The sequence below is a fragment of the Saccoglossus kowalevskii genome, chromosome 13, assembly GCF_978046115.1.
Source record: "Saccoglossus kowalevskii chromosome 13, keSacKowa6.1, whole genome shotgun sequence".
NCBI classification, from domain to species: Eukaryota; Metazoa; Hemichordata; class Enteropneusta; family Harrimaniidae; genus Saccoglossus; species Saccoglossus kowalevskii.
In genome coordinates, this window is record NC_140653.1 from 19,273,072 (window position 1) to 19,295,388 (window position 22,317).

Sequence of the window (22,317 nt, forward strand, 5' to 3'; positions counted from 1 at the left end):
ACCACCAGTTAACTAATTATTGGTATTAAAAAGTAATCTGGTTGTTTGTGTCACATTGACTTGTGTTGAACATGACACGACTCAACAACTTTGACACTTTATTATTTACTTTGAATTTACTTGCACTAAAGAAGAAAGTCTGTGAAAAGTTAAAATACTTTTTGTTTACATTGACATTTTGATGAAATGTGTAAATAATTAAATGTTGTTTATTGCTAATGACATTTTGTATCTGACTTGTAGGTGAGGGAGTTGTGGAATAGTATTGAAGACTTCCATGGCAATCATTCCCATCACAGAGAAGTATTAGATTCGGTTCTTAATGGTTTGGCTAATAAGCACATGATAGATGCCAGCGATATCATTATCCAAGTACCTGATATGTTACTCAGTGAATGTGAAAGGCAACTACAGAGTGTGAGTATTATTTCATAGTATCCCATATGTTACTCAGTGAATGTGAAAGGCAACTACAGAGTGTGAGTATTATTTCATAGTATCCCGTATGTTACTCAGTGAATGTGAAAGACAACTACAGAGTGTGAGTATTATTTCATAGTATCCCATATGTTACTCAGTGAATGTGAAAGACAACTACAGAGTGTGAGTATTATTTCATAGTATCCCATATGTTATTCAGTGAATGTGAAAGGCAACTAGAGTGTGAGTAATATTTCATAGTATCCCATATGTTACTCAGTGAATGTGAAAGGCAACTACATAGTGTGAGTATTATTTCATAGTAACCCATATGTTACTCAGTGAATGTGAAAGACAACTACAGAGTGTGAGTATTATTTCATAGTATCCCATATGTTACTCAGTGAATGTGAAAGGCAACTACAGAGTGTGAGTATTATTTCATAGTATCCCATATGTTACTCAGTGAATGTGAAAGGCAACTATAGAGTGTGAGTATTATTTCATAGTATCCCATATGTTATTCAGTGAATGTGAAAGGCAACTACAGAGTGTGAGTATTATTTCATAGTATCCCATATGTTACTCAGTGAATGTAAAAGGCAACTACAGAGTGTGAGTATTATTTCATAGTATCCCATATGTTACTCAGTGAATGTAAAAGGCAACTACAGAGTGTGAGTATTATTTCATAGTATCCCATATGTTACTCAGTGAATGTGAAAGGCAACTACAGAGTGTGAGTATTATTTCATGGTATCCCATATGTTACTCAGTGAAAGTGGCCAAGTCAAGATTAGTTGTATTATATATTGTTTGTATAGTTTTGCACACCACAAACATTTTTGTGGTGTTCACAAATTGAAACATACACTGTATTTATAATGCATGTAAACCAAAAATTGCGTTTTTATTTGTTGTTTGACAATCATAAAAATATATCTTAGTTTAGCCTTTGACATACATCTGTCATTTATTTAAGAGCATGTATAGAATCTTTATTTGTTTTTAAAGGCCACCGGTCCATTTCACAATATACATGGAAAAATAAATACATAACTAATTCCTTCCCGAGGTCAAAAGTTACCTCATGTTAATACATTCTTGTCTCAGAATTTGTGCTTTATGTACAAACATTGCTAGTTTGAAGATTACCGGTATTTGGTCAGATTTGTTTGACATAATAGAATAAAATTTTTCTAATGTTGGATAAGTATATGACCATGAGGGTAATAATTTTTGACTCCCATGTGCGAAGCACAAAATGGGAGTCTTTGCAGTTAGTGTGTCTGTATGTGTGTATGTGTGTCCGACTGTTCCACTGCTATCTCAAGAACCATACATCGGTTTTTGATGAAACTTGGTGCATATATGCTCTGGGCCAATGCGCAGATTTGATTAGGTTTTGGTAAAAATCCATGCTCGTTAATTACCTAATTTGCATGATAATTAGCTAATTTTTAGCTGTTCTATGACTGTTCCACTGATATCTAAAGAACCACTCATTGGATTTTGATGAAACTTGGTACATAGATGCTCTGAACATATGCGCAGATTTGATTAATTTTTGGTAAAAATCCGTGCATATTAAGTACCTAATTTGCATGATAATTAGCTATTTTTTAGTGGTTCCATGACTGTTCCACTGATATCTAAACAACCACTCATTGGATTTTGATGAAACTTGGTACATAGATGCTCTGAAGTTTTTGGTAATAATCCGTGGATACTAATTACCTAATTTGCATAATGATTAGTCAATTTTCGGTTTTTCCACTGATATCTCAAGTACATATCTCAAGTACTAATCATCACATTTCAATGAAACTTGGTACATAGATGTCATACGACACTGCACAGACCTGATAGTTTTTATGGTAATATCAGTACATATTAATTACCTAATTTGCATAATTAATTAATTTTCAGCATTTGATATAAGTAGTTAGCATTACATTTCAATGAAACTTGGTACTTACATACTCAAGGACTATGCAGAGATTGATTGTTTTCGATAAATATTTGTGCATATTAATCACCTAATTTGCATAATTAGTTAATTTTCAGCTTTTCCATGGGTATCTCAAGTACTAATCATCGCATTTCAATGAAACTTGGTACATAGATCCTTTAGGACTATGCAGAGACCTGATTAGTTTTAGGGTAAATAATTGTGCATATTAATTACCTAATTTGCATAATTATTTTTCAGCTTTTCTACTGATATCTAAAGTACTAATCATCACATTTCAATGAATCTAGAATTATGCAGACCCAATTAGTTTCCGGTAAATATTTGTGCATATTAATCACCTAATTTGCATAATTAACCAACTTTCACACTGATATCTCAGGTACTATACATCACATATCAATGAATGTACATGGATGCTGTAGGACAATAGACAGACCTGAATAATTGTGCGTTACAATGTGTACATATTAATTACCTAATTTGCATAATTAACCAATTTTAAGCTTTCACACTGATATCTAAAGTACCGTAAAAACTCCAAAATTTTGACCGGTTTTAAATAATTGGTGTTAGAAATGTGACGCGTTTTTAGAGTCAAAATTAAGGTGCATTTTCGGACGGTCAAATTTTTCAGAATAGAAATCAGCAAATGAAAAAATGGGGATGATAGACATTGTGCTTCATTAGTTTTTAAAAAATGCAATGTCCGTCAATTGACGTAAACTTCCTCATGTTTCACGGTAAAAGCAAAGGTCGTGGCCGAGTTGTAACTCAAAATCTAAACAAAGTCATCAATCAGTGAATATTATGACAAGCAAAACAAAACATCAAGACGCGGAGAAGGGGTCAGCAAAAAACTAATAGGTCAAAAGACAAAGCTGTCTCGCACTACCTAGGAAAACTTGCGAATGTTCGAAGTACCCATTGGACAAAAGATACATGGAAGTTTAGCAAACTATCTCCCGACCCAGTGCAATGTATCCGGTTAGAATCAAAGCTCACGTGTCCCTTATTTGAGGGACCAAATTCTGCCGTAAATTCGCCCTTGGATTAAAAAATAAAATGGGATTTAAGAAAATAAAATGGGACTTTTAAGGTGTATTTTGGCGTCATTTTTCGGACATTTCAATCGAGTAAGTTTTACCGTAGTCATTGACGTCTGTCTATTCAAGAGTACACGTGTATGATTTTTATCGTGACTAGCGTGAGCGGGTAAGCTTCCTTTCGAGAATGAGCTGTTATCATTGTGAACAATGTTAAATTATTCTTCAGATGACCAGTTTATTTTTTAAAAACAACTAATTTTTTTATTTAAAAAAAATCATGCCGTTTTCGCATCAAAATCCAAGCCAAAATATCGTACTACAACATCAATCTCTTCCGCATTGCGTTCAATAACATTAACATATTTAAATAAGCTATGGTAATTTGAACACGTTGGCATCATCCAGCTTTTTGATTGGTTAATTAGCGATTTGACCTATTTGACCAAAGAGAACATGGCGGATATCCTACAGCATCAAACGTTTATGCGAGACCGGAATCATTCGCTTACGATGAAACTAAGTTGACTTTTATTTGTATTTCATAACCATTCAACAAATTTATTTTGTGTACATTATTATAATCACTACTGAGTACAGTAATAATCAACAATTCAGAAACGCAGCATGCCGAGATTTTTGTGTTCGTTTTTATTTGAAACTTCGTTTATTTAGAATATATTTTCGTTACCAATAAAATAAAAAGCTCTCAGTCAATCAGAAACCCGGATTCATGCCTTCGAGGAAGGTCCCGTTTGAACGCTTACATCGGTTTTTTTTTCGTTTGGGGGAAAACTAAAACTGGTCGCAATTTTCGAATAAGAATGAATCGGCAAGTTTTAGTGGAGTCGAAAATTTGGAGGTAAATAAAACACCGAAACCCGGCAAATAAATAAGCGATCGAATCTTTAGAGGGGTCGAAATTTTGGAGTTTTCACGGTGCTAATTATTCCATTTCAATGAAACTTAGTACAAAGATGCTCTAGGACAATGTACAAACCTAATTAGTTTGGGGTAAAAATCTGTTCATATTAATTCCCTAACAAGCATAATAATTCATAATTTTTTGGTTCTAATCACATTTCAATTAAACTTGGAGACATAGATTTTCTGTTACATTGCGCAGACCTCATTAGTTTTACACACAAATCTGGTCATATTAATTTTCTGATTTGCATAATTAGTTTTCAGCTAAGTAATTTCGAATTATATTTAATGTGTCTCCAATACTCTCAGCACATGGGAGTTCTTTCTAAACTTTCTTTGATTTTCTAATGTTTTCATACATAGGGCATTTTAAAACGAAGAGCATGTGCTGCTGAGTAATAGAAATAATACAATATATGCATAATTATGTATGTAGAGTGTGCTTGAGATGCTCTCGTCTAAAATTAAATTTACCTGAAGTTTGTAAAAGTTTATCAGAAACTTATACCTGAAGTTTGTAAAAGTTTATCAGAGACTTATAATTATTATAAGCACATTTTAAAATTTTTCAATGCTCAATGTTCTTGCATTTTGAAAATCCCATGGGTATTCTTTGACATCTATGGTATAGTTCAGTACATAATGCATTCTGGTGTTTTATTACAGCGTAACATTGGTAACACTTATGAAGGAGGAAAACTGAATTTACTGACTATATTACATCTCTACAATTTGTCTTTACATTTGTATATAGAAAAACTACAGCAAAGTAAGAAAATCTATCATTTTTATTATGTTCTTTGATCGCTACAATTAAATTTGTTATCCTGTTAAATTTAAGCATTGCTCTGGGATTAAGTCTGGAATAATAAAGACCTTTCATTCTTTGTTGCTTTCAGCTGTGATGCCACAATTTAAAGAGTTGAATCCCAAAATTGCCACGGAAGTTCACATTCATCATGCACATCTTGTGAATACACAAGCTTTGAAGTAAGTAGAATTGGTGAAAACACTCAATTCACAGTTGGTAAACTTATAGTGCCTTCTAACACTTTTACATGGAAATCTGTTTTTGTATAGTGTTTTTTTTTTTCAATGTATATTCTCAACATTTGCCCAGATTTTGCATTTGTATGCAATGGCTAACATCACATCTGTTTCCCAACCTTTGTTACAGTAATAATTAGAACATTGATATTCCAAGTTTATTGACATTCATTCAGTGTTGTTATTTTCGATAGTTGAGCAATTGCGTCAAACTAATTCTCATTTTTTCTCATAATTCATGATGCTAGTACTGTAAAATCTGTATTAGAAGCCGCAGTTTCTATTAAAAGGGTACAATACGACAGTGGCGATGCGGTTTCGAACATCTACACATACGAGAAATTGTGATTTTTTGGTTTTCAAAGAGAATGGGTGCAACTTCTATTAGGGATGCGGCTTCTAATACAGAATTTACAGTACTTGTTTATCAGAAGATTGCTTTGTATGAGAAGTATGATTTGACATTTAGTTGTACGTTTGATTTCATGAGGCATCCTTAAATTGAGTTTTCTCAGTAGTACAGACTATGTATAACATAATAATGAAACATGAGAAGCTCGGAATTAAAATACCAGCTCAAAATAATTAACATTTCATCATATTGACTGTATCTAGCAAGAGTCCTAGGAACAAACTTTATATTATTTATTAGGCAACAGTGAGTTAGAAATCCCTTCTTGTATGAAAACCAGTGCAACAGGAGCAACTATTGGCAGTGATTAGATTTAAATCTTCACACTACCTGACAGGAAGTTTAATTTTTTTCCCCTGCACAACCCTAGTTCAATTGACCACCAAATCTGTTGCAGAATATGTTGTGCATGCAATTGTAATAGCCTGAAATATTTTTCCCTGCATGAGAAATGACTTTTGTGTTTCATTTTCATTTGTCAAAGATAATTATTTGCTTATTAATTGCTGGTTTGTATTTGACATCACCGAGTTCCAAAACTTTAATCTGACAAAATATTCTTGTATGGTAAGTATTACATATGTACTGCAGTTTATTTTGATTCGTCCCTGAAATCAAAATCGGTATTTCCACAACCCATATGCAAATGAGGTCTGAGAGCAAACAAAGTAGTCCCTTCAGGAGTACAGTTTTTTGGAATAAACAATATTTAGAAGTACGATATTTTCACCTTGGGGTACATGAATATACTTGCCGAGTGACATGAAATTTGAACAACAGTAATGGTACTTTTAGGCAGCCACTTATTTTGGCCCAAACTAATTTGCATATCACCCATGCAATAATGTTTTCGGTATTTTCACGGTCGATATGCAAATGAACATGGTATTTTCATTGGCTACCGAACTATTTTTATTTTGTAAACACATTTTTGTCTGCTATTTTTATCCAGTTCAAATCGTTCAACAACATTTTTGGCATGTCAGGTGTACATCACATGGAATACTACGATTGGGAGAACTTAATGTGTGTTGACCACCTGGAAACTGAGTTTTATAAACCTTGAAGGGCTCTCAGAAGATCCACCAGCAGTAAAATCAGCGATTACTATGCAGCCGCAACCATCAGCATCGAGATACCAGGTTTCTGCTGGCGACGTTGCGGCGTTACTCAGTTCCAAATAAAAATTACCAACGCCAAAAGAGCAACATTTTAACCGGTAATCAAGACTCAGTCAATCCACTACCAGCAAGCAACATCACACACGAAGGTGTAGCGTGCAGCCACTGTCCCTCAACGAAGGACTGTGGTGCAGCTAAGCGAGAACCGCTGTCGACGAAAGTCATCCCGTCTGTGGAGTACCGCAGTTGCACGGCATGTTTGCCAATGCACAATTCTGTGGCGGAACTTTTAACTTCAACATAAACTGTGTATCATAGTTGTCCAGTTCGAGTTCTGGTTCTGCCGTGGTCCCAACTAAACGTCAATGAGATATTTATTCGGACAGTGACTCGGATTAGACGTCTGATTATTTTAATTTCAAACAAACAGTGACACGCGTTCTCCGGGCGCCTTCTACACTGACACGCGCTGCTAGGGCGTAACACTTATATTGGAACATATTAATGGGCAATGGGGTTCCCCGATCTAAATTCCATCCCGGTTTGCACGTTCTTTCTTTAATACGAAATAATCAAGTATGGAACATATGTAATAACAGAACCCCACACCCTCCCCGTGGCTTTCGTTGCGTATGGAAGTTATTTTCACTCAAGATGCGGTGTATTCTGCTGTACTTTCACTCGCTTCGCTCGTGAAAGTACGGCCGCAGGATACACCGCATCACTCGTGAAAATAACTTCCATACGCAACGAAAGCCACGGGGAGGGTGTGGGGTTCTGTCGTAGTATTTATTTCTACATGTCACATGCAAGTGTTTTATAATTCGGCCTCCGTTCATCTGTTCGTCCGTCCGTGTGCGTCTGTCCGTCCGTCCGTCCGGAGTCATATCTCATAATCCCTTGGACCGATTCCGTTCATTCTTTGCATGTGCCTAGTACTTTATGTGGGACATCTGCACATGCAGTGGTTTAGCGATTCGATTCAAAATGGCCGACTGGCAGCCATCTTGTTTTTTGAAAGTGTTGTATTTTGGACATGCTTGTCAGTTTTCATTCAAATTTAGTACATAGCTCATACATGTTAGGATACATGCCCCCAACCGTCCGTGAGTTCCTGAGTCTGTCCGTCCATGTGTTCATCCATCTGTGCGTCAGTCTGTCCAGAGTCGTATTTCAGAATCCTGCGGACCGATTTCGTTCATTCTTTGCATGTGCCTAGTACCTTATGTGGGACATATGCACATGCAGTGGTTTAGCGATTTGAATCAAAATAGCCGACTGGCAGCCATCTTGTTTTTTGAAAATGTTGTATTTTGGACATGCTTTGTCAGTTGTCATTCAAACTTGGTACATAGATTATACATGTTAGGATACATGTCCATGACGATTTATTTCGCAATTGGATCAAAGATGGTCGACTGGCAGGCATCTTGTGTGTTTTTTTATGCAGTATCTTGGACGTGCTCTGTCAGTTTTCATTCAAATTTGGCACATACATGTACTTTATACGTGTTAGAATGCATGTCCATGACAATTTGTTTCAAAATCTGGTCATGGATAGCCGATTGACAGCCATATGACTTTTTGGCCTTACTACTATATTTCCACAATTTATGTACCATATTCATTCGTATTTGGCACATACATATCAGTGTGTTTCATAATCAGATCAAAGATGGCCGAATAACGGCTGTTTTTATTTTTGGCCATATAACTACTACATGGAACACGTGTTTTGATGTAAATAAACAATCTGTTGTATATTCCATTTGGAACTCGAGTTTCAAGGACACGCTCGCGACAACCCCTCCGCTTTAATATGATGAGCACAAAAAGAACTTTCAAAAATTTAACAGGGACTGTGTAATTTTCTATGACTTGTTTTTTTCAATGTAGTCAATGATAAATTGAAAAACTAAGAAAGTATAGAAAAATATATTTTGTGATCAACATTGGGAAAATAATGTGCAGTGGCTTAATAGTGACTTTAGTGAGTTTGTTTGCAAAAGAATCGTTTGATTTCCCTGCCATCCTCATTTATAATCCTATAGGCCATCGTTGTTTTGTATGTCAGTATGGTTACTAATTCGTTACTTTTCTTTGGTAAAGTCATGTCGTACAAACCAGTAAAAAAACAAGATGAAATTTGGCAAGTTGCGTACTAACTCATGATTTCCACATTGATATAATAATAAGGATAATAACAATAATAACTTTATTGCATCCTTAGAAATACAATGTTTCTATCAGTTAATAGCAATAAAGATCAGTTGTGATAACTACTACTACAAAAAGAAAGTTAGTTGTTAATATGCACGAGTACTGAATATCTAGTAGTAGTAGTAGTAGTAGTAGTAGTCCAGAGTTTTAAATCCGGTTTGGTCCCCGAAGACGAGGGTGGCCGGATTCACCTTAAACTAGTGGCAATCGCTTGGTTGTAACTGCCATTTAAGGTTTTTTGGAGCATGAGATAATTGGCCGGATGCCCTTCCTGACACCAATCCACTGTTTCGGCAGTGGGCCTAGCCTTTGAGGGAAACACCCATCATGCAAGGCAGCATGTGTAGAGGTATGTGCTATACATGACCTGGTCTGAAAGCATCATATGACTCATAACAGACTGTGTTCAGGAAAGAACCACTTGGTCAAGGATGGGGTGATCAGCACTTAAGTATACCCCTACATACCCCTATCTGTCAATGAAATGTAAATATCTTACCCCTTTGTTCATATTTTCAGATCTAAACTTGCCTTTGAGATGATACCTGAATTGAAGGAATCAATAGATACAATAATAGCTGAATTGGATGATGAATCAACTGCTCGGGATCAAAAACCAGATGATAGCTTAGTAAGTGTTCCAGGAAACACCAAAACAATCTTCAAAACCACATAGGTGTCTCATTTACAGTTATTGTTGTAGTTATTACTGTTACTAAACTAAATACAGTTGTATGAAGGTCCTTTAATTTCAATGCAATATATTAGCCTGAGAATTAAATAATGTTCTTCCATACTGTAAATTATTAAATTTGTTTTTCTGGATTGTTAGTAAATGTGATACTTAAGAACAGAAAACAAAAAGTGGCAAACATTTCCCATATATATTTAGTAAATTTTGAAAACAAAAAACTATCGCAACTCAATTTTTGTGTCTTTGCAAAACTGCATTTACTGCATGACAGAGAAGATGGATAAAGCATGTAGACTGAAGTTTTTCACAATTTTTCTAAAAATCTTATTCATGTGTAACTGGAATTACCTTTTTGGTACCAAATAAGTGAGCATGTGGTGATATTGGAAATATTTATGATAATAGTATGCAAATTGCTTGCAAATAAATCTTTGATCAACCAAGAATTATTTTTCCAGCTTTTTGAATATGCATTGCTTTGAACTTGCTAACCCTTCACCTTGTGTGTTCATTCGATACAATATAAAATTTATTTGGACAGAGTAATAAATAAGAAAAAAACTGACGAAAAACACAGCTCACATCGATTTATATTTTTGCTGCTAGTAAAGTTTTTAATTTCAATAACGTTTGTAGATATTCCATAAACATTGATATTTATTATTTAAAATATTTAATAGGCTTTTGTGTAATTACTATATACATTTGTTTATGTATGTTATGTGCAAGTTAGATAACTTCAGGGTATTTTCATTATCCAAACATCAGCATATGTATTCATATCAGATAGAAAAAATAAAATTGATTTTGTGCAATTACTTTTGAGTTGTTTTGTTACTTAAAATATAGATTAATAATTAAATGATAGAACAAAACTTGAAAGTGTATTTTGCACAAATTTCAGACTAAATTAGGTTTTCGTTATTTATTCCGTATAAAAATGAGTTGATTTTCAGAGAAATATTTGTTTCTTTGGCTGGAGACAATATTTTTGAAAGACTAATTATAAGTTTATGTACATTGAAGAGTGATGTGAGTAGTTTTCATGAAAATTGCTGATACTTTGTGGATATATTACATACTCCTAAAATTACTGATATTACTTTTTGCTTAGCACATGCTTATACATGGAACTCTATGAGGAAATAATACTCCCAGATCAACTATGACAAATTCCACCATTAAACTCTGTATACCAATGAAAGTGTCAGGAACAACAATTAAAAAAAAAAAAAAAAAACCAAGTCATAAACTTATTTGTAAATTGCAGTTTCAATAGTTATTCTGTACGTGATGGATCATACTGTCATGCAAAAACACCTAGGTATTAACTACAAACCTATTCAAGAATTGTCATGATGTAGGTAGCAGGTGTCTGGAATCTTAAACCAATAGTAACTAACACAGGAAGTAAAGCACATCATGGTAATCTACTGTTGTAAAAAATAAATTATTTGCAATGAGAATGGCAGGACACAGCTGCTTCAATCTCTATTCCCATAGAGATTCATACGTGTACTTAAAATGATTCAGAATAAACACTGAATGGCAGTGTGTGCAGATTTAAAGAACCATGTTAAATTCATTAATGTTGAATCATGCATTTGATTTTGGGGTAAATTCTGTCAAATTTATTATTAGCTAAGCTGTACAATCACTTCACAAGTAAAGCAGTAAGAGTGTATAAAACAGTTTGCCATACTCCCCAATAATACACAAGTTTTTGTAGCTGATTATAATATTGTTTGTGGAGAGCACAACATTTAGAATGGAAATTGGAAGAATTCCAGTATAGTGTTAAGGTAAACAAAATAACAATAATTTGTTAATGTACTGGGCAACTATATAGTCATTTTGCTTGGGTGAGAATAAATTTCCATAATAGTCAGGGAGGAAATTCTGTAAAATTACAGTAACCAACAGTCATTAACAAATCTTTGAACATCATAATTAATATATTGGTCAGACACATAATAACATCTAACAAAAATAAAGTTTTTTTTAATAGTTTACCCAATGATTGCAAAGTGGTAACTATAAATTGAATAATGATCACAATTTATCATAAATATACAATTAGGAAAATGTTATTTTCCCTGCCCCTTCAAGTTTCAAATACTTTTTTGATTCTTTGTTTAACTGTATTTTTACCAAATAAGTGCACATAATTTGTCCTTTATTTTTTTCAATGTAGTCAATGATAAATTAAAAAACTAAGAAAGTATAGAAAAATATATTTTGTGATCAACATTAGGAAAATAATGTGCAGTTGCTTAATAGTGACTTTAGTGAGTTTGTTTGCAAAAAGAATCGTTTGATTTCCCTGCCATCCTCATTTATAATCCTATAGGCCATCGCACTGACAGCATATGTTTACGTTTTTGTCAACCAGTATGCGAAAATGCGATAACAAATGTCTCTTACCAATCTGAAATAGCTCCAGATCATGTCAACAAATTATTTATTAGCACAAATACTTCTTTAATATCACAACACCAATATTTCATCTGCATTAATATCACACCGTTTCTGAACACTTTGTGATCATTTCCATTCTTTGAAGTTTTCTAATTGCTGTGTAAGGACTACACTACAACAATTGATGATAAAATGATTGCTTTCTTTACAGTCTGGAGGGCTACAGTTAATACCTCCAACACCTCCATCATCATATGAATTGAGACCAAATTCTGATATAGAAACACCACCACATCTGAGAGCAGCTTGGAGTATGTCGAGAGGCTCCCCTATGCGTATGTAAACTCTAAAACTTATTCTGAAATGTATGTTACTGTAAAATCTGTATTAGAAACCGCGGCTTCTATTAAAATGGTACAATGCAACAGAGGGAATGCGGCTTCTATTAGAGCATCTACACATATGAGAAATGATGAATTTTTGGTTCTCAATTATTCAAAAAGAATGGGTGCGACTTCTATTAGGGATGCGGCTTCTAATACAGATTTTACGGTACTACAGAATGGCTGCTATGGCTATACCCTCCCCCTCAGTTGCTATATTGTTTTCTTTTTGCCTACACATAGATTTGAAATGGTGTCTTGCATGATATTACATATTAATTAACTTGCTAATAATTCAACTAGATTACATTATTGTTAACAATTGCCACCCTTCCTTTCTTCCCCCTTATCAAGCATAGTATTTTTACACAGACATACACATCATTAAATATAGTTTGTTTGTCAATCCCCCTCCCTTTGTCATGCTCGCTTCCCCAAAACCCATGTATCTTTTCGCATGGTATGGTGGCCCATATGCAGACTACTGATACTGGTCTAGCTTTATTAGCTCCGCTGTCGGCACAGCGGAGCTGTTCATATTACTAATTGTCCGTTGGCGTCCGTCGTAGTCAACTTTACAATCTTAACTTCTTTTTCGAAACCGCAAGTTAGAATTTTTTCAAATTTGATATGTAAGTACCTTGGATGGTTCTTTCTCAGATTTGTTCATTTCATGTCAGTATCTCAAATTTTCTAATTTTGATGAATATTTTTGTCATTTTTGGTAAAAAGTGATATTTTCAACTTCTTGTTAAAAACGGCAAGTCCGATTGCTTTGATATTACACATATAGGTACTACATGTGAACCTCTCTCAGATTTGTTCATTTCGTGATGATATCTTTAATTCTCTAATTTTGGTGAATATTTCGTCATTTTTTGGTAAAAAGTGATATTTTCGACTTCTTGTTAAAAACCACAAATCTGATTGCTTTGATACTATACATATTGTTCATTTTCTAATGATATCTCTAGTTCTTAATTGAAATGTGCATTGCTAACAGCAGAGCTATCTCAGCCGACAGGCTGTTTGTTGACTTTCTAGTAAGAGTTCTTGAGGAAATAGACCATATTGATTGTGGGGTAGCACATCAACATGCCACAGTGATAGAAAGATGTTATGAAACTCACACACTTGTTATCCGAAGTGTAGTTTCTGTGGCAAAAGGCCATGAATATCTTTTGATTTGTAGTAATGAGCTGTTGATTCTACAGAATTACTACTCAGATAGGTGGATAGACATTTTATTACAAAATTTAGTATGAATGAAAAAAAAACAAACAATAAATCAATGGTCATGAAAAAAAATTAAAAAAAAAACCTAGACTTTTAAAAAACTAAAATTTTGAAATAAAATGAATGAATCTTCCTAAGCAGTTGACAATATAGCTATCTATAGTGTTTAGCAAGTAGTTACATTTTTCAAGAGTTGGTAACTTGCAAATGTTGTCATTTTGTAGGGAAAAAAAAATTATCTTTGCATTGTATATTAACTAGACAAATTACTTTATCTGTACATTCAGCTGATACTCCAGAGGCAGTTGCCCGTTTAGATGAGACGATGACTAGGATTGCTATGAGAAGAGTGGGACTCGTACAAGGTACACCAACTAGTACAAGAAAAGAAATAAGAGATCAACTGAAAGGGTAAGTTAAAATCGTTGGAAATATCATTACCGGTATTTGCATAAATCAGTTTTGAACATGATTGCATCTACAGATTTAGAGATTTAAAAAATCAAACTGGTAACATACCTTGTATAGAACATTTTGTCTATATGGTATTCACTGGATTTGCACATCATTCTTAGCAATTATAAACAATGTGTCTTTTATTGAATATGACTGAGAACTAAAAATAGAACTGGATATTATTTGCCTCTGAAGTGATTATTATTTACCAGGGCTCATAGCGTTGGGAAAGTCTTTGGATTTTTTTAGGTCTGGAAAGTCTTTGAGTTGTCTTTAAATTACAGGAAAAATATTAAAAAATCTTTGAAAAGTCTTTAAGTTTCGTCATAGTTGATAATTCATTTTAGAAAGACCCGTTTTCTCCAGGGAACTACCATATTCATACCATTAGTTTTGGTGATGATGTTGGCCTGAATTAATGGTCAAAATGTCTTGGAAGAATGCAAGAAAGTTTGGAAAAAGGTCTGGGAAAAGTCTTTGAAATCATTTTGCTCTTTGTGCTATGGACCCTGTTTACAATATTTTGATATGCTTCTGTTGAATAAACATTGCCTGATGCAACTATCTATTTTGAATTGTTAGTTGAAACATTGATTACCACATGTTCCCACTATATACCATGACTTGAAAGTGAATGTGGTCAAGTTTTTCTAAATTTTCAGTTTGTGATGATATCCATTATGTATACATATTCTTTTTTTTTTTTTTAATTTAAAAAAAAAAATATTTTTGTGCCGGGCGACAGTTCTAGACATTGAGTGTCACTGTTGTCTCTCCTGACTTTTTCTTTTTTGTATGTGCAAATTGCAAGTGCTAGTGCTGACACATAGTGCATTTTTGCCACAGAAGTTATTTCCTGTTTGGGACTACATGACAGGACTGTGTGGCCATCTCCCTATCTAATGGCAATTTTAATGCGCTATCCTGGTGTCAACCAGGCTCGATCGAACACAAGCATCTGCGGACCATAACCAAGGTTCCCCCAAAGTCGCATTCGTTAGTGAATGAATCTTGGCCAGCGGAATTGTACTTCTCATTGAGTCTGTGGCACACTCACCCAGGGTATATACATATTCTTGTTAGATCTTATTCTCAGCCATATTTTTTTGAATTCTGTGTGTGAAGCTCTCATATTCAATGTGAAGATGAGTCTTTAACAATTTGTCAGTGTGATCTTTTGTGCTCAGCTCCATGGAAATATTAATTTGCCAACTTTTTCTGCAGTGATTCAAGACCTTCAAAGAAATCAGAAATCCCACGACCCATTGTGGTACCTACAATGGAGAAGACCATGTTATCAGATTCAATGATGACAGAAGCTTCCTATATGAGTAATGGTGCTGCCTCTTTTTCAAAATACAGTGAGCCCTCAACACGACATCACATCACAGCATCCACGTTGGCCCATCAGCCAAGAGCAGTCAGGATGGGAGAGCAGCCAAGAGCTGGTTTGTCACATCAGCCAAGACTTTCTGGACCAGCTCATCAAAAAAGAGCATCTGGTCTAATCTCACATGAAAAAAGTGCATCCAGAGCTACACAGCCCCAACGAAATAGTTCTAGTAAAACGTCTGTGCGACAAGAGACTCATCATGTATCATTTGATAATAGTATGCTTCAACATGAAACCACTCCTAAGGCATATGATTTGTTGGCAGAACAGGTGTGTATTATGGGTTAGTTTACTGAGAACTTTTCATATAGTGAATAGTGAAAATAAAAGAAATTACGATTTTGGTTACTTGGACATATTGCCTATCGTGCGCAAACTTTGCTTTTATGAAATCTTAATTTTTCAACTATATAATGCATTTTTCAACAATAAAATGCATCAAAAACAAACTAGGTAATCATTTTGATTATAATAATGCTGAAATTATACATCCACGACGATATAATTGCATCCTATGTATTATCTAAATGACTGAAATGCATGGGATAAAAATCCTAATTGAACCATTGAGAAGGCTATAATCTTCGTGGTAATTAAGGTAGAGATGCAGTTTACCTGACAGGTATTTTAATTAGTTAATTAGGAAACCAAGATGACTTCCCTTGTCCACAAAACTATATATTTTTGGAAAGCTTATTGAATGAATTTTAAAATTTTGTTAGTATTTTTTTTTATGGACACTGTAGTTTGAAATATGCACAAAAATGTCCTTTTTTGGTCAAAAGTTATTTAAAAAAAATTAGCTATTAAACCATGCTTCTGTTTCCTGTCAAAATTGGTTTATGGGTACCGGTACATCTGTTTACTATGAAGAAAGTGCCGTCTTGAAAACTGTCTACCAGTTGTCAATTTTGCAGGGCAGCAGCTAAAATTTCACTACTTCAAGTTTATGCATAAATTAACACCCAGGCTAGTTGTCTGTACGATTGTTGTAACACTGTTCAACCAAAAACAATGCCCCAACGGCGTTTTGAAGATAAACACATTTTCAGTCATTTGTGAAAATTTCAAAACAAAAGGTCAAAGTGTCTAGGAGCTTTTTTTTTACTCCCGTGTGCAAAGCACAAAAAGGGAGTCTTTGCAGTTAGTGTGTCTGTCTGTCTGTCTGTGTGTGTGTGTCCCACTGATATCTCAAGAACCATACATTGATTTTTGATGAAACTTGGTGCATAGATGCTCTGGGCCAATGCACAGATTTGATTGGGTTTTGGTTAAAATCCATGTATATTAATTACCTAATTTGCATGATAATTAGCTGATTTTTAGCTGTTCCATGACTGTTCCACTGATATCTAAAGAACCACTCATTGTATTTCAAAGAAACTTGGCACATAGATGCTCCAAACTAATGTGCAGATTTGATTAGATTTGGGTAAAAATCTGTGCAATATTAATTACCTAATTTGCATAATGATTAATCAATTTTCGGCTTTTCCACTGATATCTCAAGTACTAATCATCACATTTCAATAAAACTTGGTACATAGATGTCACAGGACACCTGATAGTTTTTAGGGTAATATCAGTACATATTAATTACCTAATTTGCATAATAAAATAATTAAATTTCAGCTTTTGATATTTCAAGTAGTAATCATCACATTTCAATGAAACTTGGTACATAGATGCCATAGGACACTGCACAGACCTGATAGTTTTTAGGGTAATATGAGTGCATATTAATTACCTAATTTGCATAATTAATTAATTTTCAGCTTTTGATATATCAAGTAGTAATCATCACATTTCAATGACACTTGGTACATAGATGTCATAGGACACTGCACAGACCTGATAGTTTTTATCGTAATATCAGTACATATTAATTACCTAATTTGCATAATTAATTAATTTCCAGCTTTTGATATTACAAGTAGTAATCATCAATTTTCAATGACACTTGGTACGTAGTTACTTAAGGACTGTGCAGACCCCTGATTAGTTTTTGGGTAAATATTTGTGCATATTAATTACCTTATTAGCATAATTAGTTGATTTTCAGCTTTTTGCCTTATATCTCAAGTACTAATCATCATATTTCAATGAGACTTGCTACATAGATCTTCTAGGACTATGCAGAGACCTGATTAGTTTTAATTGGATACTAATTACCTAATTTGCATAATGTTCCACTGATATATAAAGATTTAAGAACCACGAATTGGATTTTAGAGAGAGAACTATGCAGAGACCCAATTAGTTTTTGGTAAATATTTATGCTTATTAATCATCTAATTAACATAATTAATTAACACTGATATCTCAATTACTGATCATCACATTTGAAGAAAATTTGGTACATAAATGCTCTAGGACAATAGACAGGCCTGATTAATTTTGGGTTAAAATTTGTTCAAATTAATTCTCTAATTAGCATAATAATTCATATTAGTTACCTGATTTACATAATTAGTTTTCAGCTTTTTAGTCCCTGTTCGGACGTAGTCCGAAAACGGGGACTTATGTTTTGCCTTGTGTGCGTCCGTCCGTCCGTCCGTGCATCCGTCCGTCCGTCCGTCCGTTCGTCCGTCCGTCCGTGATCACCTGTATCTCGAACATGCATGGACCGATTAAGTTCAAACTTCACTCATACATCACACATTATATGGGACATATGCACATGCATTTTTTTCATGATCCGATTAACGATAGCCGAATAGCGGCCATTTTAAGGCCGAAAATGCATCAAAATCGCACATTTTCACCATTCCAGACCCGGATCTCAGTTATGCATGGACGGATTTTGTTCAAATTTGGTACATACATTAAACATAATAGGACCATGATGCACGTCATTTTTTTTTTGGATCGGGTTTGAAATGGCCGACTGGCAGCCATTTTATTTTAAAGAATTCAGTTCTGGATCCGTATCTGAGACATGCTTGGATTGATCGAGTTCAAACTTCACACACACAAGGTACATCATGTCACAAATATGTATGTGCATTTTTTTCATGATCTCATTAACGATAGCCAAATGGCGACCGCTTTAAGGCCGAAAATGCATTGAAATCGCACATTTTCACCATTCCGGACCCGGATCTCAGTTATGCATGGACGGATTTCGTTCAAATTTGGTACATACATTAAACATAATAGGACCTTGATGCACGTCTTTTTTTTTTTCGGATCAAGTTCGAAATGGCCAACTGGCGGCCATTTTGTTTTAAAAGAATTCAGTTCTGGATCCGTATCCAAGGCATGTCTGGATTGATCAAGTTCAAACTTCACACACACATGGTACATTATGTCACAAATAGATATGTGCATTTGTTTCATGATCCGCTTAACAATAGCTGAATGATGGCCATTTTAAGGCCGAAAATGCATCAAAATCACGTATTTTCACAATTCCGGAACCGGATCTCAGTCATGCATGGATAGATTTTGTTCAGATTTAGTACAATGTGTTGTACATATGCAGGTGCATTTCGGTCATGATCTGCTTTGAATGTATATGTCACTCAAATATGAACGGAACGGGGACGTGTCATTGACAATGACTTGTCCATCAATATCTCATGTACAAGTAATTTTGAATTAATTTTTAATGTCTCTTCACACGGGAGTTCTTTCTAATCTTTCTTTGATTTAAAGTTCCGGGATTGCACTAAAGAGAAGCCGAGATAATTGCTAATTTGCATAACAATTCACTCAGTAAGAAGTTTGCTAATGCTCATAATTAAAATGGCTGTAACAGTTCCAAATTTAAATGTATTATCGTTTTGTTAAAAGTTAAACATAGTGCATAATATGGAGATCCCATCATTTCTTTTTTTCACCATGTTTCTTTTTTATTATTTATGTACAGCCTTGCTAAATTTTGCTAAGCATTCAAAAGAGAGAATGTTTGCACCTGTTATCTATACTTTAAAATCGTTTTTTGAGTATGTTACACTATTCACAATTCTACAAAATGTTATCAGTCTATAGCCAAGTCTGTTTGGATAATAAAAAGCAAAAAAAACAATTCCACGAACCTGCCTCTCCACCTTAATTATACTGAAATATTAAAAACAAATTGTTGATACTAAAGTTTATTTAAGGGATCCTGAACAAGCGAAATTTATTTTATAGAAATACTATATAAATGTAGGTCCTTTAAAGCATTGCTGTTTTCTTACTCAGATTGCTGATGCCCTTGTTGGAAACACCCCAGATGATGAAAAAACTCCTCCACTTGCTGTTGTGGATCCCCTTAAATCTCTTGGTAAGTTGAAGTGTGAATTCACCCTTATCAACTTCTATCTATTGACCTAAAACTGACACTGTACCTTTGCTAAACTAATAATTAAATAAAATGCATTAAATTCAATAGAATTCACTTTTATTATTTAACTTCAATTGATGTATTTCAAGGACAAAACACTGTCACCTGTATCATTTTACACTTCTACTTCTAAGAAAACAGAGGAAATTACTTCGAATGTGCTAAAATTATTGGTAGTGAAAAGGTTGTGTCCAAAGTTCTTGAGTTGATGTTGACTTTAACATTTGTGTCTCTAAGAGATTCAACTCACAATCCCCCTGTCTGCTAGCCATATGTGTATTTATATTGGCCATTTTGTTTTGCAGGTTTGGATGCATTTGTAAGCAGAAGTAAACTTAATAGAACTCCAGATGCAAAGACAAATGATTTATCAAGAGCATTTGTTTTGGAACCAGAGTCTGTAGCCTGTCATGGAAAACACTTGTTTACTGAGCACAGTGAAGAGGAGGAGGAGGAGGAGGGGGAAAAGGAGGAAAAACAGCAAGGAGAGGCAGAAGAAGAAAACCTACGAGAAGAAAAAAAAGATGGAACAAAAGATGCTTTCTATAGTCTGGAAGCAAGACCTGTTGATGAAACACACAGAATTGATACTTGTGACGTTAGCCACGAAAATGGTAATGCTGTTCTTGGTGCTCCTAAAATGAATATAAATGAATCACATGGTGACGATAGTGATAAAATGAGCATAGACTTGATGGATTTCACTAGTGGGGAAACTGTGGAAGAGAATGATAAGATGGCTGCTTTTGACAATGTGCAAGATAGCATTGAAGGTTTGCAGGAGATTGAGACTGACGACATGTTTCTGGGTGAAACTCCACAGTTACCAACAAGATCCATGCAAAGAATCATCCCAAGCGCACCCGATACCTTAGAGGATAAAGATGATGAGAAACAAGTGGAAGATTTATCTGGCATTACTATGCCAACCAATCTTCTGACTTTTTTGGATGAGGATGAGGGTAATATAGATGAGCCGAAAGAAGAGGAAGAGTTTGTAAAGCAGAGTTCAATAATGTCTCATGATAACCAAATAAATGGAGAAGCTATTTCCCACAAAGGAATGGAACACTCAAGTGAGAAGAGCGTACTAACGCTGAATGGACAACAGGAAACAACACATTGGAGGCAAACCTGTGACGAGTCCATGATGAGTGTAGCATTCTCAGAATCGGATGAAGAGCCAAGGTTTGAACCTTTGAATGATGCATCCCAAGTTGAAGATGCCTCTATTAGTCGTCAGAATGGGCAGGACAGTCACATCAGTAGTGATATAATAGAAAGATTCAAGAGATTAAAAGCTTCTTCTGTCACAAGTGGTAGCCCATCCGATCCATTGAACATTAGGGATGTAGGTCTAGGTGATCGCTTGGTGGAAATTAAGTTACAATCTGTGTCAAGTGATACATCAACACCAGCAATTAGCTCTGCTTATCTCACACAATCTCCTAAACCAAAGTCAGAAAATGCATCAAATGTGTTTTCATTAGACTTAGACGACTCGGATTTAGATGTTTCTGGTGATGATCTTCCACTACATAGTACAGATCCTCCTGAAGATGGCATTTCAGAAGAACAAATTACTCTTGTGGACATTTCACTGGTATCGTCACCAATGAAGACTCCCAAATTGCAGAAAGCTCATGTTACTTTAATGTCTGCTCATATGTCAGATGAAAAAGGCAGAGGCATAGACACAGAAGTGATTATAACCCCACCAACCAGCGCACAACAGTCTCCCAGACAGACACCAACTCAGAGATCACCACCAGCAAGATTGGTGGAACAAGATTCTAAAAGCTCTCAGAGTGGTAGTGTAACTCCCTCTCCAAAAATAACAAATGGTGAAGCAGCAAGAACTACCCCACCTCCTCTTACACAGAAAGAAGGTTCCATACCAATGTCTCCATTGACTTTGAAACTTCATAGTGATGATGATGATGGAGCAGCAAACTTAGGAGATGAGAAAGCTGAGTTTGACATATTTGGCTTAGGTATGTTTGTTGCATTGTTGAAGTATATTGATAAGTCTATTGATTACCCTGTCTCCAAGTAACAAAGCTAAGTTTTAGATGTTTATTCTACACTAAAGCTCTATTCCCTTGAATATTATCTGACAGAACAAATATGTGAGAAATACTTAAAATACTTGGATATTTGTTGATAGTTACTAAGTCGTGCAGCAATTTGGAACAGAGATGAATGTTTGAATGATTTTATGTATGTCAAAATGCAAATGAAA

At 34.7% G+C, this 22,317-nt stretch overlaps 1 protein-coding gene across 2 annotated transcripts in view; it reads left to right on the forward strand.

Moving 5' to 3' along the window:
* LOC100366745 (uncharacterized) overlaps nucleotides 1–22,317 on the forward strand; it is a 31,055-nt gene that overhangs the window by 7,339 nt on the left and 1,399 nt on the right. For both annotated transcript variants that reach the window (XM_085507018.1, XM_085507019.1), the window contains exons 8-16: nucleotides 244–417; nucleotides 5,032–5,134; nucleotides 5,265–5,355; nucleotides 9,685–9,796; nucleotides 12,489–12,612; nucleotides 14,184–14,307; nucleotides 15,577–16,015; nucleotides 19,934–20,015; nucleotides 20,381–22,069. In XM_085507018.1, the coding sequence (XP_085363144.1) occupies nucleotides 244–417; nucleotides 5,032–5,134; nucleotides 5,265–5,355; nucleotides 9,685–9,796; nucleotides 12,489–12,612; nucleotides 14,184–14,307; nucleotides 15,577–16,015; nucleotides 19,934–20,015; nucleotides 20,381–22,069 (2,938 nt within the window). The remainder of the gene's footprint in view (nucleotides 1–243; nucleotides 418–5,031; nucleotides 5,135–5,264; nucleotides 5,356–9,684; nucleotides 9,797–12,488; nucleotides 12,613–14,183; nucleotides 14,308–15,576; nucleotides 16,016–19,933; nucleotides 20,016–20,380; nucleotides 22,070–22,317) is intronic.